The sequence below is a fragment of the Hyposmocoma kahamanoa genome, unplaced genomic scaffold, assembly GCF_003589595.1.
Source record: "Hyposmocoma kahamanoa isolate Upper Pololo Valley unplaced genomic scaffold, ASM358959v1 65, whole genome shotgun sequence".
NCBI lineage: Eukaryota > Metazoa > Arthropoda > Insecta > Lepidoptera > Cosmopterigidae > Hyposmocoma > Hyposmocoma kahamanoa.
Window position 1 is genome coordinate 1 of NW_020653853.1, and position 16,392 is coordinate 16,392.

General features: G+C 42.4%; 2 protein-coding genes across 3 annotated transcripts; both read left to right on the forward strand.

Moving 5' to 3' along the window:
* Window positions 1-48: 48 nt before the first annotated feature.
* Window positions 49-2,984, forward strand: LOC113231383. Of its 2 annotated transcripts, none has more exons than XM_026465684.1 (2): window positions 49-212; window positions 549-2,984. In XM_026465684.1, the coding sequence occupies exons 1-2, from the start codon at window positions 111-113 to the stop codon at window positions 1,158-1,160; spliced, it is 714 nt and encodes a 237-aa protein (XP_026321469.1). In that variant the 5' UTR covers window positions 49-110; the 3' UTR covers window positions 1,161-2,984. The 2 variants fall into 2 exon arrangements, with proteins under 2 accessions (XP_026321469.1, XP_026321468.1); XM_026465683.1 differs by having other exon boundaries at window positions 63-240; window positions 544-2,984.
* Window positions 2,985-6,684: 3,700 nt separating this feature from the next.
* Window positions 6,685-9,593, forward strand: LOC113231474. Its single transcript, XM_026465803.1, has 3 exons — window positions 6,685-6,895; window positions 6,973-7,132; window positions 8,896-9,593. The coding sequence occupies exons 1-3, from the start codon at window positions 6,685-6,687 to the stop codon at window positions 9,284-9,286; spliced, it is 762 nt and encodes a 253-aa protein (XP_026321588.1). The 3' UTR covers window positions 9,287-9,593.
* Window positions 9,594-16,392: the final 6,799 nt, after the last annotated feature.

Below are 16,392 nucleotides of genomic sequence, written 5' to 3' on the forward strand. Positions count from 1 at the left end.
CGGAGGGCCGCCAGCGTCAGTCCGCCGCGCGAGCCCGCCGCCGCTCCGCGCCGCCGCCGAGTCGCACAGTGGCTCCGCGCCCCGCCCCGCGCCGCCCCCGCCCCCGCGCCATGGAGCACTTCATCGAGACGGTGCGCAAGTACCCCTGCCTGTGGAACACCACGGCGATCGAGTACCGCGACCAGGAGCTGAAGGACGCCGCGTGGGCCGAGGTGATGAAGGAGACGGACCTCTCGTCGGGTGAGTCGCTCGGCCGGCGAGGGCGCGCCGCCGCCCCCTCCCGCCCGGCGCGGGCGCACACGCCGCTCGCCATACGCGATATTGCTTAGCAAAATTTTGTAATACCTTACCCAAACTATAAATAATCTCGACTCGCAACGTACCTTACGTAGCTCCCTTGCGGGTCGGCGAGTTCGGCTTCGAGGCGCAAAAAGCGTGCGCGCGTGGCGCAGGAGGGTCCGACCTGTCAATTACGAACCGCCGCGCGGGCTCCGGGGCTTCCGAACGACTCGTGACCGGATTCTCTGATCTCCGTTGTTGCAGCGAAGGAGGTGAAGTTGAAATGGAAAAAGCTGCGCGACAGCTACCGCGACGCGCTCAAGCGGCAGAGCGAGATGCTGGCTAAGGAGCCGGGCAACCCCGCCAAGAAGAACTACCCGTGGAAGTACATGGGGCTCATGCAGTTCCTGCAGCCGCACATGAGCGTGCGCAAGAAGCCGGCGGCGGGCGGCGGGCCGTCGGCGCCGGCGGGGCTGCCGCCGCCCGCCAACGGCGACGCGGCTTCCAGCGACGAGTCCTCGTCCGAGCCCGACTCCACGCCGCGCACCAGCGCCGAGCGCCTGTCCGTCATCGACCGCAAGCTGGACTTCCTGTGCAAGGCGCAGGCCCGGGCGCCCGCCGCCCGCCGGCCCGGCGCCGACGAGCGCAAGCGCGCGAGCCCCGACCCGCTGGACGTGTTCTTCGACGGCATGTGCCAGTCCACCAAGCGCCTGCCGTTCCCCGCGCAGATCCGCATCCGGAAGACGCTGTTCGGCGCCGTCATCGAGGCGGAGGAGGCGCTGGTGGCCGAGCAGCAGAGCTACGCGGCGCTGTGGGCGCGCGGCGCGGGCTCGTCCAGCAGCGAGCCGCCCGCCGACGGCGACGACCGCAAGCCCTCCTGAGCCGCGCCGCCGCGCCGCAGTCGCGCGCCCTCCGCCCCGCCCGCCGGCTCCTCCGGCGGCTCCTCCTCCAGCGACGACGACTCGGCCTGAGGACGGCGCCGGCGACGCCCGGTGGCCGGTGTTTCGCACCGAATCAAGCGCGGGTTCACAGCGATAACGCGCGCTATAATTACATGGGCACATGTATTTTAGCTCAGAGACGCGTTGTTTATAGTATTATGCTACTGAGCAGGGTAATTTGCATGATGTTAATAAAATTTAAATGATGGAACTTGAGTTCCATTGACGTGTAGCGACTTTTCGGACGCACTCACCGATGAGTGCACAGTGTACCAAAATTTTATCGAACCGTTTTAATATTCGAAACGCAGGATGAAAACTCCCTAGTGCCAATTTTGTATGATTTTGGAAAAAACTTACACTCTAAAGTACCACAATTTCTTTTTAAGTACAAAAATTAATATAGCTCAAAAAAACGAAATATTTTTTGTGTGAATCCTTCAGAAATTTAAAAAAATATTTATGGTACTTTGATGCTTTTCTGTAACACGCCCGTAAGTTAGAAAACCGAAATTTTCTTAAAACAAATATAACTTTTTCCTTAGTTATTTCGCGTTATTTGATAGGATCCACGTAGGACCTGAAGACCATTTGCTAAGTTCATTTGAAACGTAGGATTTTACAAGATTTCGAAACACTGCGCTGTGTGATAAATACCAAGTTATTAGATTATTTTTTTACTGTAATAAAAAATAAATTAGATCGCTCGCTCCGTGCAGCCAAATTTGTCGTGGAAATTGTCATTAGGTACATACATCATACACCTCATGGATGAATGACATGAGTGAAGTTACATCAAAAACGTGGGGTGCGAGTCATGTACCCAGTTTACTACAAGTTTAGGTAGGTACTTAATTCGGGTATTGTACAGTGTCAAGAGCACGTCCAAACACGTCAATTTTGACAAGTGCCAAGTTTCACTGTGTTCTTGACGAATGTGAAGTGTCATCGCGAGTACTGTGCAAACTTATTATGCGTTACTCGTAGTTTTAAAGTTTGTAACAAATTTTGTCACTATCAGCAAGATTCTAAAAAAAAACCCTGAAAAGGCTTTAGAGGAAAGGAGAATGCCACATTAACTCGCGCCCTTTTATTAATATAACAATCTAATCAGTACTTTTTCAAAACTTGTTTGTATTTCGTAGCGTTCCAAAATGTACATATAATAAAGAAAGTCGGGCAGTATAGCCGGGTCTTCACTTTACGAGTGGTGCACTCGTAGCGTGTAAACATGATCGCACCCCTCATTAAAGAATGGAATAAGTGGAGTTACGTCAAAAATGTTTATTGCTCTATTAGATACAAAAAAAAATATAACTCAGAATTGGAAAGTGGGTACTTTCCAATTCTTGTAACTCTATCGCCAATATTAGTCGGAAGAATTGAAGGGGACAAAATTAGTAAAAATTTTTGACGTAAGGAGTGCGATTGTAATTCGAGCGCCATCGGGCATCGGCATCCAATCACTATACGCTACGAGTACCGTCCGAGTAGATATCCGAGTGGACTCGGTACGAGCGTACTCATTCTAATTATAAGCAGTTGATAAGTAGGTAAGTAAAGGTACATTATCGACTAGGTTTGCTAGTTTTTGTTAGGAAACTGATATTATCGAATTTGTAAAATGTTATTAAAATTTGATTTGTTATAGGTAGACCAACATTCTTACATTGGTTAAAAAGAACCGAGATCATTATCTTTGTGATTATTCTATTCAATACGATGTCAGGAAATATAAATGATGTTAAATAAAAAACAAACCACTATTGAACAATGTATTTTTATTATTACCATTGCGTGATGTTTTAGCAATGTTTGTAACATCTGAGTTCTAAAATAGGTTCTTTACCTCTCACCAACAGATTTATGTAATTATGTTGTCTAAGTACTTTTTAGAAGACGACTGTGCTACTAAATCCATAAACATTACTGAGACTCGGAGGTACTTCCAAAAGTGTGTGATAACTTGTATGCACTTCAATATGGGAAGTTAGTAAGACGTTATAGATACGTGGTTCCCAGTTTGTTGGTACAAGGCCCAAATACGAAGTACCTAGGCCGCCCGACTGTCTGTGCGGCTAGATACGTGCACGAGTAGCGCACTGGTGAGGCACTGGCACTGAGGCACTGGTGATCTTTATCTTTGTATTTGCGTTGTTTTCTCGTACGAGGAATGTATGTGTCCGACTTATTTTGTCGGCGTTGATGACCAAGCCTACGTCATGATGCCATTCACAAATGTTATTGAAGTTTTTTTAAAACACCAGGTGACTGGACGAATAAGTCGTGCGCCTGGTGGTAAGCGATACGCCTATCCATAACAGTTGCAGTGCCACTCAGAGCTTTAAATAGCAAAGACCTGTGGAGCATTGCCACCGAATTCGTCACCCCGAGACGTAAAGTTGATAAGCACCATTTGTCTGTAATTTCACCAGCATCCTTACTCTTCAAAACTGGAACACAGTAATGCTCACATTAAAACTTGGCGACAGAAATAAGTAAGGTGGCAGTACTACCCCTGGACGACCTCTTTCACAAGGAGCTCTACTGCTACTAAAAAACTTATGCTGCATTGTCTTTTGTGTCTCGATTACCATCGATTTATTATTAGTTATCAGGTGAATCGGAATAAGCAGCGTATATACATACCTTAAACTTATGTATGTAACATACATAGAGTGGGTAGTACCTCCCTCCGAAATCCCGGATATATTGCGTTATATTTTGGTTTATTATATTAGGTTTTACCGTACACCGCCACTCGTCATCTAGTACAAGTGTCATTACATTTAACATTAAGTTGTAGTTACAAAGTAATCGAAAGTATCACCTCAGCAAACACCGTTACGTAAAGTAAAGGTACAATTATAGCATTCAATTCTATCTACCTGCCCTGACCGATCGACACGCCGCCGCCGAGAGATCGCGAAGTGCCTATTTTATGTTATGTGCTAAATTGTGCAGACACACGGGCGAATTTCTTACACACGCATAACATATAATGTATATACACACAAAATTTGTGTATATAAATTATAATTATGTATGATGTTCTATTAATGTTTGTTTTGTAATAAATTTAAGAAATGCTTCTTCAACCTATTTTTAATGTTTATTTTATAAATTTGTTTTTTGAGAGTTATAGGCAGATCGTTGATATGTTTTGGTATTTGATACTTTATTTGTTGTTTTCCGTAAACATTTTTATAGAACTTTTACAGTACCGTTAGAAGCGCTACGTGTATTTCTGTCATGGTGCCTGATAACTTGTAGATTTTTGTTGAAATAATTTTCTACTAGTAGTAGAAACTTTACCTGATCGTGTATGGTTATTATACATAGAACAATGACAGAAAAGTTCATTGTAGTCTATGCTGGGCCCTAATTTCATTGGTGCTATAGCTTTCAGGCTTCTTACCTGTAGTCAATATAATATAGGATCGAGATGCGTTTTGCTAGTTCTACCATAGGAACTAAGAGCATAATATATTGTCGTTTCCCCTAGTGCTATAAATAAACTTAAAAGTGTGATGTAAGGAATTTTGTATTTTACTATACTTAATTTGGCTAATATTGCTCGTAATTTGTCACATGTACAACTTCATTTGAATCTGTAATCTATTATTAAACCGTTTGCATTTGCTAGTTGATTCGACCTCCTCCTGTGGGTTTAGGTTAAGTTAATATATGACAAAGCCGTCAGAACCGAATTTGTTTAAATTTACTAGTTGGTTCGACCTCCTCCTGTGGGTTTAGGTCAGGTTAGTATATGACAGAGTTGCCGGAATCGAATTTGATTGCATTTGCTAGTTGGTTCGACCTCCTCCTGTGGGTTTATGTTAGGTGAGTGAGTTGCAATTAAATATTCTGCTCACTTTTAATAAATATATTTTATAGCACAAAAAGCACTTAAAGCTATACAAAAACAATTATATTTTGCGATTGTAATTTAATGGAATAAAAAAAAATCTTATCAAGATAATGTAGGGCGCTTCAACTATTCGTAAAACGAAATGTTGTGTTCATTAAAGTCAATGGTTGTGTTATATTATTTAATACATTATAATGGTACTTCTTATACCATTTGTTTATTATGTCACTTAATCATTATATCTAATGTTTCTCTAATGTTTACAGTTTCCTTGTATTTTCTATGGTCTCGGATTTCCCCATACTGTCCCATTAAAGGAAAAACACTGTATAAGGTACTGGGTGTTTACTTTTTGGTTATTTTAATAGTAATCATACCTAAAATCCTTATTGTAATTACTTATGTACATTTTTTATTTAATTGAATTTGTAACGGCTATAAGCAAAGTAATGTTCTGACCTGTAATTAATTAATAACAGTTACCAATAAAATAAGTAATTGGTGTGTGGGTGTAATAAGTAATAACCATAAGACCTAAATTGAATATATCGCACTGCTATTACAATAGTGTTGTAACTCAAAATATGTGAAATTCAAGATTATGCAAATAGTCGTTTGGGTATTGCAATAAACAATTAAAATTATCTATTTTACTCAAAATGAGACAATTTTTTTGTGAGCTATTTCTGGACAAAACAGCTTATTAAAAAATTCGAAATTATTTTTCCCTTTTATTTTTAAATGTAATATTTCGGAAGTAGGAAATTGTTTAAATATCTGTGATAAACTTTAAACTATGTATAAGTTTTAACAATATTTCTCGGCGAGTGAGTAATTCGTCGATTCTGAAAAAATACACTTTTTGAGTTAATGCATTATTGTATTAACAGTGCGATATAGTCTGTTCGTTACAATCTTCTGGTATGATACAAAGTGTAGCGTAACACCACGTCTCTGATACAAAGTTTGATTTTATTAAATCAATAGGTACAGTACATATTCTAGAGGACAAATAGAAACGAGACAGCGCAGCTCGGTAAATCGATACCGGCGAGTTGTGGAAGGTTTTGCCGGTGCGGCAGGCGGGTAGGCGGGCAAGCGAGAAGGCGTCACGGCAGAGCGGCGCGTCTGCGCTCTTGCTTTCGGATCCGTTTCTTTGTCTGTGAACGCGAGGGCTCGCGGAGTACACGGATGCGAGTGAGACGGTCGCGTTTGCAGGCTTGCTCCTTGCTGCGCGTGCCTGTCTGCCGCCATGCGCGCTCTCATGTCTGCAGTGTCCGCTGTCCGCGTATAGCGACTGTCGCCGGCCGCGTATAGCGCGCTTCTGTCTGTCACAATTTTTATAAAAACGCACGAATTTTGTATTGCGCCTTCAATAATATATTATCATTACTTTTGGACTGTCCTCGTAGCGCATGTTGGAAATATTTTTACAATTCGTAAAATTGACGACGTTTAGTACGAAGCATCCGTCACATTTAGATCTGTCGGTGTATGACTTCACGAGGTGGATTCAGGGTAGCTTCGCCTTCGCTACCGCTACTTTTCTGGGTAGAAATTTCCCATTTACGATACGTGGTAGAAAAATTAGGCATGTCGCAATGTAACGAACGACAATCGGCGACTGCAATGGAGCCGGAGGTGGGGCGGCTTGTAGATTCGAGCCAGGCGGACGACCGGCGTTTGATCGCGCTGGTGCGTGCGCGCCGGCTCTTGTACTCGCGAAACAACATGCCGGTGGCCAGCTTCTACGCACAGGTGAAGGCGCTCTGGGAGGAGGTGGCCAACGAAATGGGCTGGAGCGGTAAGTAGCGGCCGTGAGGGCCAAGGCGCCAAAGGGTCGCCCCGCGTGCCGACGCTGACCGAGCTGGCCCGTTGCAGTGGCGGACGCGCGGCGCAAGTGGTCGCACATCCGCAACTCGTACTCGCGGCATCTGCGCAACGAGGTGGCGGGCGCGCGCACGGGCCGCGGCCGGATGGTCTCGCGCTGGTACCTCGCCGACGAACTCGAATTCTTGCGCGACCACATGGCTACTGACACGTTCGTACACTAATCCAGAGCTCCCTTTGTTTAAAAATAAATTAACGGAGGGTCAACACATAGTCTTATTGAGCGCAAGCTGACCGCTTTAGCTGTACCCACAGGCACATATGTCTGTGGCTCTACCTGTATTTTAATCAAATGTGTTGAAGAGTACCTAATGCACAGCCATAGCGTGAAGGTAGGGGAGAGTTGGATGATACCTAGCACCTAAATAATAAGGCCTATAAATAATCTATATAGGTTCGGTTTATAAATTAAATGAAAATTATGTTTTAAGTACGAAATTTATCTGGCTACACGTGGTACAGTATAGCAAAATTTTCGTAAACAAATACAAAAGTCAGTTATTGTCCAAAAAATGGGAAAATTATTTATCAAATCAGATAAAATGTTTTTCTTAGTATGAAAATCGTTCCCCTGAATTACATTTACTACATGATACGAATAAGAATTTTTCAAATTTGGCAGAAACTCTTATGTCAACTACAAATCTCACAGCAAGATAATCCACATATAGAAGGATAAATAATCATCTTTAAGTCAAACAAACTTGTCGTCTTTACTTTCTTAAAGAATTGATAGACTTGGTAACTCTTTGAATGAAAATGTGGAAGCTAACTTAATAAATAAAAATTACTACAGTACTATTACAGTACTGTCAACACGTTCTTTTGATATTTTCTAACTTTATTTTTCCTTTCCAAATTTTTGTTCTTCTTTACTATTTCGAGATTTTAACTGTTTTTCACAAACTTTCCTCTCAACAGATTTTTCTTAGCTTAGTCACCTATCTTTTCCTTCTTCACTTTAACATGCTTGACAAACTTAATAACTTTTATAATTCCGTGCCCAAGTTTGATAATGCCGCGCTCTAGGCGCAGAATTGCCAAAAACGATCGATTCGTTTTCAAACATCAAAGTTATATAAAAAGTAAACTATATATCCGAAATAATTTTGCAGATCAATTCTACGTTATTTTTGCCTTTCAATAGGTCTAAACAATTACTTAAAATGAAAAAGTAATATCTCTTGCAGAAAAATCCCACTAAATTGAATGACAGTGAAAGTTACAGTAGGTCCTTGACATGATTGCTCGGAATGAAGTAACAGCGTATATGCGGGAAGCAATACGTGCCGGGCGAAGTTACTGCGGTATGTAGACTCCAAGTAGCGTGCAGTTGTTGTTGATGTTGTAGTACGTTACCAACTATCCACCGATACACTACGTCAAGGAAAGATTTGCCACCATAGCACCTGTATTTTATACCAATATACTTTTGCCATTTTCTTTGCAAGTCTTTCTCTGCGTGCTACCTCTACAATCCATGTATGGAGACAGGTGGCCCATTCATTTTCATTGTTCGAGCCGGATGTAAACCTGCGACCTATGGATATTTACAAAACTACTTTGGTATATATTTTAGATATATTGACTGTGAACTGGCAACCGGTACTATCTCAATTTTGACAATTTTAATGGATGAAGAAAAAAATCATTTGTATGTATAGCACCTGGTTTATTAAATAAACGACGCAAAAAATTATTTTCATCATCCTGTTAAGTTGCCAAACCGATTGCCAGTTCATAGTCGATATGCGGAATTATCAGATGCGCGGTAATATCCAACTATCCTTTACAGTCGATTTGCGAATCTCATTTCGATTTCACGCATGGATCAATGGTAGAAACATGGTAGGAAAAAAATTTGGAACTTGCTCTGTTAGGATAAGTATGTATATATAGATGCTGTTTATGCAGGCGGGCAGCGTCGTACACATCGTTCTCCCCCTCGATGCTGGAATTGGACATGAGCGAACAACGCGCCGAGTCGCGCGAATCGCAGTCATTCGCGAACGCGTGGTTCGCGCTGGGCGCGGGGGAGGGCGCGACGAAGTCGGAGCCACAGACGGAGGGCGAGTGCACTCCTGGAGAGGACAGTTCGAGCTCGCAGGCGTTCCGCGCAGACGAGAACTCCTCTTTCTTCCAATTCTTCCGCGGGCTCTACGAGGAGTATTGCGATCTCACCTCACGACGGCGCCGCCTCTTCAAGCGCCAGTGCCTGCACTTCCTGCACGAACTGCTCGACGAGCAGGAACGCGAGCGCGCTCCGCCCGTTGCCGACGAGCCCGCGATTCTGCCCAACGACTAATCACTTAAGCCGTTATCGTGCCAAAATTTCAATCTTCACATTGCGCGGGCTTCGTATAAGAAATGAAACGATCGATTAGGAACTGTTCCGATCTGTATTACACAGTAGTAGCGTAACTGATTATGTTATGTGACACGGTTGCATGTAAAAAATAGTTTATAAAAGCCAATTACATTAACATCTATACGTGGCAACATGGAACAGACGCCAAGCGTGTGAAGTGACACCGTCCGCTGGTTTCTCTGCACGCCTGCCGGAGCCAATGCGCGAGGGCCCGGTGCGGTGGTGGAGTGTTGGCGCCCACCGCATCGATCGGGGGTCGCCCGACCTTGGCCCTGAGCCGAGCACGCACACCCCGCGCCGCCCGCCCCCCGCCGCCGCACCGCTCGCGGGTTGCATCGATCCGTCAACTGCTCTTTGAGAGTTCATTTTTGTGAAATAAGGTGCGTCAGGTATTCACGATGAATCAATAGTCAAACTGTTGGTTTTCCTTTTCATGTGGCTTGTTTCTGTGTATTTAAAATAATTGTTCTTTTATTTGAAATTAATGACGAAGAATATAAGCATTAAAGATTCTGCCTTTTGGAACTTACTGGATTACCGATTTTGCCTTGCGAAATGACTCCACGTAGACAACCACAAATTACACCCAAACTCACGAGAGAGTTTTTTTGTTTTTTTTTTAGTTATTTAGGTATAAGTACTAAATACTAATTACTAATTACTATTTTAGTTTAGGAACGGTGCTCAGCTTCACCGTGCCAGCAGTTGTCACCTGTATTATGTAGGTACCTAAATGTACTTTGTCTTGCAGACTCCAGTATGCGAGATTCTTGCTTTTCGCTGATTACTTTACATTTTTGTTGTTTTTATAAGTACCTATTTATGTACAGTCAACGGCAGGTCAACCTATGACATTTAATTCTATGGGTACTCGAAGACAATAGTCGACATACGTCATGAAAATACAAGATGACTGTCGGTAGTGTTGCCGTGCATATTTTGACTAAGTTATCGACTAAGACGAACATAATACGATCTGAGACGCCGAGATTGTACGACTTACGTAATAAACTATTGTGTAAAATTGTATTTTGGGCTATGCATTCGGCCTTCGCCTCGTTATTATAGTGAGCACGGGTCGGTTAAGGAGGCAGCATCGTTGTCGTGCCGACTTCAGTGAACGGATAATGTCAGAAAACCTGGTAGATGTGCACGTGCTCATCGGGAACAGGCTGGTCATGCCTAGCCGACAAACCGTTATAAAGTCGTACTGGGTGATTAAAATCACACGACATAAAAAAGAACAGTTAGTTTAGTTTAGAATTTTGTTCTTTTTGTTTACTACATTATACCGAAAATTAACTGAATTTTAACTAAAAGGTGAGATGGAGGTCAAACGCACCCTTACATTTAATTATAAATAATATAATAATAAATTTATTTACCGTAGCTTACAATTAACAATCACATATTTGAACTACGATCACCACACTAGGCTACGTCTGTCTCATGGGAAGCAAAGCAGGTAAGATTAACCGAATAGGTAAGAAAGCGGCTTATAGCAACAAGAATTAAGTTAAAAGGGAGTCAAATACAAAAAATAACAAAAGTAAATGCTTATTTGAAAAACAATAACTAATCACCAAAGACATAACTAATATTAAGTTACTTACATAATCTAACAATAGGTATATTACACTTTGCGTGCGTGCGTGCGTGCGCGTGCGCGCGTATGTGTCTGAATACAAAATAAAAAAAGGACTTCTTTCTATAACAATAAGCAGTAAAGTAAATAATTCTTATGTTTAGGTATGCACATAAAACACTAAACATAGGTATACGCGTGAACATTTCGCCCTCCAAGGACACAATGACGAACATTGTCCTTGAGTTCCTGGGCAATATAAAACGCTAACTTAAACTCATTTAACACAACGGTATGTGGAAGTTGCCACATACGTGGACTCCACGCCGAGCGTTAAATCTCGCGTAAAGTTAAATATACACCATATAATACGAGTATACATATGTATAATATTACGAGGCCTGTACTCCACCTACGATGGGGTCGGGCTCGACCTGCGGCGCGTGGTCGGTTTCAGTTTACGGGGTACGCTCATGCTCTTCCGTGGCACAGCAGTTAGTACTATGGGCGTTTGATGAGGAGGTCGATTCCCAATTTATGCCAATTTTAGAAACGAACATTTCTAAGTTGGTTTTGGTCTGAGTATTCTGGGTTATCGTTGATTTGGTATTCATAGTACCTGCATAGTACAGAAAATTCGGCAGTAGTCTGACATTTTTTCCCCCTAAATGCTTCTCTTTGGCATAGCTTTCAAGAGAATGAATTCTAACATAGAGACGGTTGAGATACAACAACGCTATAATATCTCCATTTGATGGCGTGCGAACGCTTCGGGCTTCGCCCTCCGCGGACCTCGGCCTCCGGTCTCGGCACTTATGGCTTTGTTTTAAAAAAATTTAAATAGCTCTTTAATGGCGGCCATAGCCGAAGATTGCAAAAATATATTTTGACCACTAATTATTATCAAACAATCTTAGAAATCTTTTCGTGCCAATTTTCAGTCCGAGCAAAGCAAGTTTTTTCAAGAGCCATTTACATAAAAAATTACGGCTATATCGAAAAACGGCAGAAACAAAATTTTTACCCCAAATTGTGATTGAAGCCATGCCATTTTCAGTCCAATTAGAAGAAATTTTTATTTACCGCCCAAAAAGTTTGTACGGCAGCCATATTGAAAAATGGCGAAACATAAATTTTGACCGCTAATTATTATTAAACACTCATAGAGACACCGACATGTCCACTTTCAATCGAATTAGAGCAAATTTTTATGTGGCGCTAAAAAAGTTTGTATGGCAGCCATATTGAAAAAAGGCGAAAAACAAATTTCGACCGCAAATTATTATCAAACACCTATAGAGATCCCCATATATCGATTTTCAGTTGAATAAGAGCTAATTTTCATTAGTTGTTGAATGGCGGCCATATTAAAAAATGGCGTAAAACCATTTTTGATCGCAAATTATTATCAAGCACTCCTAGAAACCCACACATACCAATTTTCAAAGGGATCAGAGCATTTTTTTTTCTGCCGCCAACGAACGCTTCTATGGCGGCCATACTTGAAAATGGCGAAAAACCAATTTTGAGCACAAAATATTATCCGGCACTTTCTATAGAGGCCTCTCCATGCTAATTTTCAGCCGAATCAGAGCAAGTCCATTTCGGCAGCCACTTTTGACGAAAAAATCGCTTATAGGACACCCATATTAAAAAATTGGCGAAAAGAAACTTTCGACCCCAAAATATGGTTAAAGACCCGCATATAAGTTTTCAGCCGGATCGAAGCATGTTTTTCTTCGGCCGCCATTTTGAATTCGCCATCTTGTTTTTTTAACCCAAGCAGTTAACCACTATTAATCTCTATGACATTCCTTCAAGCACCTCCTACCTATCTCTAATAGTTTCCGTGATAGGAGACTTTGAAATTTGTATGGCGGCCATCTTATTTACTTGAATTTCGAACATTTTTTACTTTCGGCGGAAATTGACCAGGGTGTACCTCCGTGGGAGTTGAACTTCATATTTCAGTAGAGAATTCTCTTTGTTTGACTTTGAGTGGGAGTGGCGGCCATTTTGTTCTGCGAATTTTGATTTTTTTTTTACTCCCGGTAGAAACTACCCAGGGTGTGGAGTATCATTTCTTTGGAGACCTTAGGGCTAAGACGTATACTATGGCCGGGCAGCTGGGGTCCTACCTGATGCGGAGCACTTTTGGAAGGTTTTGGTACTTTCTGATACTCACCAAATCCACCAAACCATTATTCGCATACACCACTCTGATACCCCCGCTCTTCTTCTGGGGAAAAATGCTGGTCAAAAAAACCGAAAATTCATTGTATGGCGGCCATCTTGGAAAATAGCGGAATTAAAATTTCGATTGCAGATCCATACTATGAACCTCCATACACGGTCGGATGTCAAATTTCAGTCGGATTGGAGCACTTTTACTTCGGGCCACTATTTTGAGTCCGCCATCTTGAAAATTTTTTTTACCTGCAGTTGGCTCGTACTATTCTTTACGACATTTTTTGAGCGCTTCTCATCTATCTCCAATACTCGCCGAGATGTAGACCTCGGAACGTTGTGGACTGTTGAAAATGTATGGCGGCCATATTGGAAAATGGCGGAATCAAGAACTTAACCACAAATTCGTATTAAGGGTTTCCAGACATAGCCTTCCTATAAAATTTCAGCCGGATCGGAGCACCTTTTTGTCGGGCCGCCATCTTGAATCGCCCATTTTGAAAAAATAACTTCGAATGCCAATTGGCTCCTATCGCTTTATACTATATTAGTTTGAACACTAACTACCTATCTCCAATAGTTTCCGAGATACCGACCCCCGAAGTTTGTATGGCGGCCATTTTGTTTTTCGAATTGTGATTTTTTCTACTCCCGGTAGAAACTGCCCAGGGTGTGGATAAAGATTTGTTTGGACACTTTGAGCCAAGACGCATACTTTGGCCTCTGCATCTGGGCATCTGGGGTCCTACCTGATGCGGCAGACTTTTCCAAGATTACGGTACCATTTGCTACTCCTCATACCCATCCGACCATAATTCCCCTACATCATTTTTACCTAACCGCACTTCTTCTGGGAGAAAAATGATGCCAAAGGGCAGAAAATTCACATGTATGGCGGCCACCTTGGAAAATGGCCGAATCAAAATTTTAACCCCAGTTTCCTATTTTCGATTCGATCCAATACCACAATACCAGGCTTATTCGCAAGAATAGTCCTCTCCGTGATAATGGATCGATCCCAATAGATTTTGGTGCGGTCATTGACTTACAAAAGTCAATGGGTGCGGTCATCTTATTATCATTAATATTATAAGTAATTATGTTCAGGAACTAGAACCAATGGTTCTCCTACTAAAAATAACCTGGCGTTAAAGGAGTCGGGTCATTTCTGTTTTCTGTGATGTGCGAGAGGTCTCAATTTGGGATAACACCGTAGTCATTTCTTCAAACGTCATGTCGTGTCGCCTGCCACTCCTTTTAGATGATATTTTGTAGATTTCATGACAGCCTCCCAAAACCGCCGAAATTTAGTGAATGTGGTGGAGTGCCAACATATGCCGCTGGATGCGAGTTGTTCTGCTATTTCCGTTGCCATACTGTACCCAATTCAATACCCTAGTTCCTATCTTACTTAGTAGCGTAGAAAATTAAACTAAGAAATCAGAAAATTGAAATAATTATAATATAAAAAGAAACTTCAATTTAAGATTAAAATTTTGGAAAAAAGAAGGGTACATTTTCTACAGGGCGGAACGGCCTAAAGATTAGTTGTTTCCGTCTCTGGAATTCCGTATTCCCCTAAGAAGTGTATCCGGCCGTGGATGGTGGGTAGCTTCTGGTCACGGAACTCTCGCAGACAACCGGCGGAAGGATGCAGCTGGTGGCGTGTTCAACGCTAGAGCGCGCGTAAATAGGTTGGGAAGTTAAGGGGAAACGAAAGCCGCAAATAAGTGGTTAAACACAAATTAAAAATTACACAAAGATTTAGTAAAATGCCAATATTAACGTTTTGTTTCATTCAAGACTCAAATCAAAATTACTCGATTGGAGGATCAACCTACTGTTTTCCGAAGACCTGTTCTTGGTAGCCGCTACTGTAGCGGATCGTTCAGTAACTGACGCTGAATTGTGTTGCGGCAATTGGTCGGTGCTAAGGCGCGACCGCGGAGGAGGCTGTACGGGTGGCAGCGTTTTACTGGCGGCTCAACCGCCCGCCTCCCTCGAGCGATTGCCACAATATGAATTTCAACATGGTGAAGATCTCTGGGCGAAGTTTAAAGTGAGTGTGGAAACAAAGCGGAAATAGAGATCCTTACAAACAGTTTAAAATTTTGTGCTCTAGATTAAAATATAATATTAAGGTAGCTTATTACATTTATGTTGCTAATGTATCCCGCAACCTTTCCACCAACCCCTCACAATTTTGGCAATTTGTCAATACATTGCGCCGCCGAGGAGATATCGAAATCGCCGTCACCCGCGGTGACTCTGAATATAGTGGAGCAGAGGCTGCCGCAGCGTTTGCTGCGCACTTTGAATTTGTTTTCCTGCCTAACCTACCCACTCTCGATCCTCAACATGCCAGCTCGGAAGCTTTGCATAGTGAACGATTCATCGACATCCAGTCAATCGGTAGTGATACGGTGCGCCGCGCTGTCAAACGTCTTATGGCACATCGGCAAGTCCGAACGATATTCCAGCTTTTATAATCAAAGGGTGTATCGAAGGTTTGATTACTCCTTTGCTTTTTATTTTCAACGTAATATTGAATACAGGGGACTACCCAAGCATCTGGAAGATATCTTGTGTAACCCCAATTCCAAAAAAAGGATCAAAGCTAAGAAAGGCAACGTGAGTCTAGATTCCACACAAATATGATTCAAAATGTATTCTATAGCATTTAAGTTTATTTGAAAAAAGCAATCCTAGAGTTTCTTGCTTGTTCTTCTCAGGCAGGTCAGCGTAGTGAACGAGCAGTAGCTTAAAAAACGACGTTTTAAGTGTAAAAATTTTACCTATGGAGTAAATGGTTATTTGACTTTGACTTTGAGCTAAAAATCGAAAACTATCGACCCATAGCAATATTGTCTTCACTGGCAAAGGTTTTCGAGATGGTTATGCACGAGTAGTTGCTGCCTAACTTTACTGGCTCCCGATACGCCTTTTTGCCCAAAAAATCGGTAGCAACTAATCTGGTCGAGCTGGTCGATGTCATTTCGAGGGAAATGGATGCTCGGAATCAAGTCGACATTGCATACCTTGATTTCCAGAAGGCGTTTGACTTGGTAGGTAACGACATTTTGCTGCAGAAGCTAAGTAGAATGAGATTAGTCCCCCGGCTTTTAAAGTTGTTTGCCAATTACCTCAAAGACCGGAAACAATTCGTAAAGTATGGACAATACCATTCAAAACAGTGCCATACCCGTTCTGGTATAAGTCAGGGATCAAATTTGGGACCATTCCTTTTCGTAATTTTTGTTAATGATCTTCC

What these genes read in the sequence shown, in the direction of transcription:
- LOC113231383 (XM_026465683.1), top strand. Translation starts at nt 111, where the DNA reads ATGGAGCACTTCATCGAGACGGTGCGCAAGTACCCCTGCCTGTGGAAC. An exon ending in GGAGACGGACCTCTCGTCGG is followed by an intron (nt 241 to 543) that starts GTGAGTCGCTCG and finishes CCGTTGTTGCAG; the next exon opens with CGAAGGAGGTGAAGTTGAAA.
- LOC113231474 (XM_026465803.1), top strand. Translation starts at nt 6,685, where the DNA reads ATGTCGCAATGTAACGAACGACAATCGGCGACTGCAATGGAGCCGGAG. An exon ending in CAACGAAATGGGCTGGAGCG is followed by an intron (nt 6,896 to 6,972) that starts GTAAGTAGCGGC and finishes GGCCCGTTGCAG; the next exon opens with TGGCGGACGCGCGGCGCAAG. An exon ending in GACCACATGGCTACTGACAC is followed by an intron (nt 7,133 to 8,895) that starts GTTCGTACACTA and finishes CTGTTTATGCAG; the next exon opens with GCGGGCAGCGTCGTACACAT.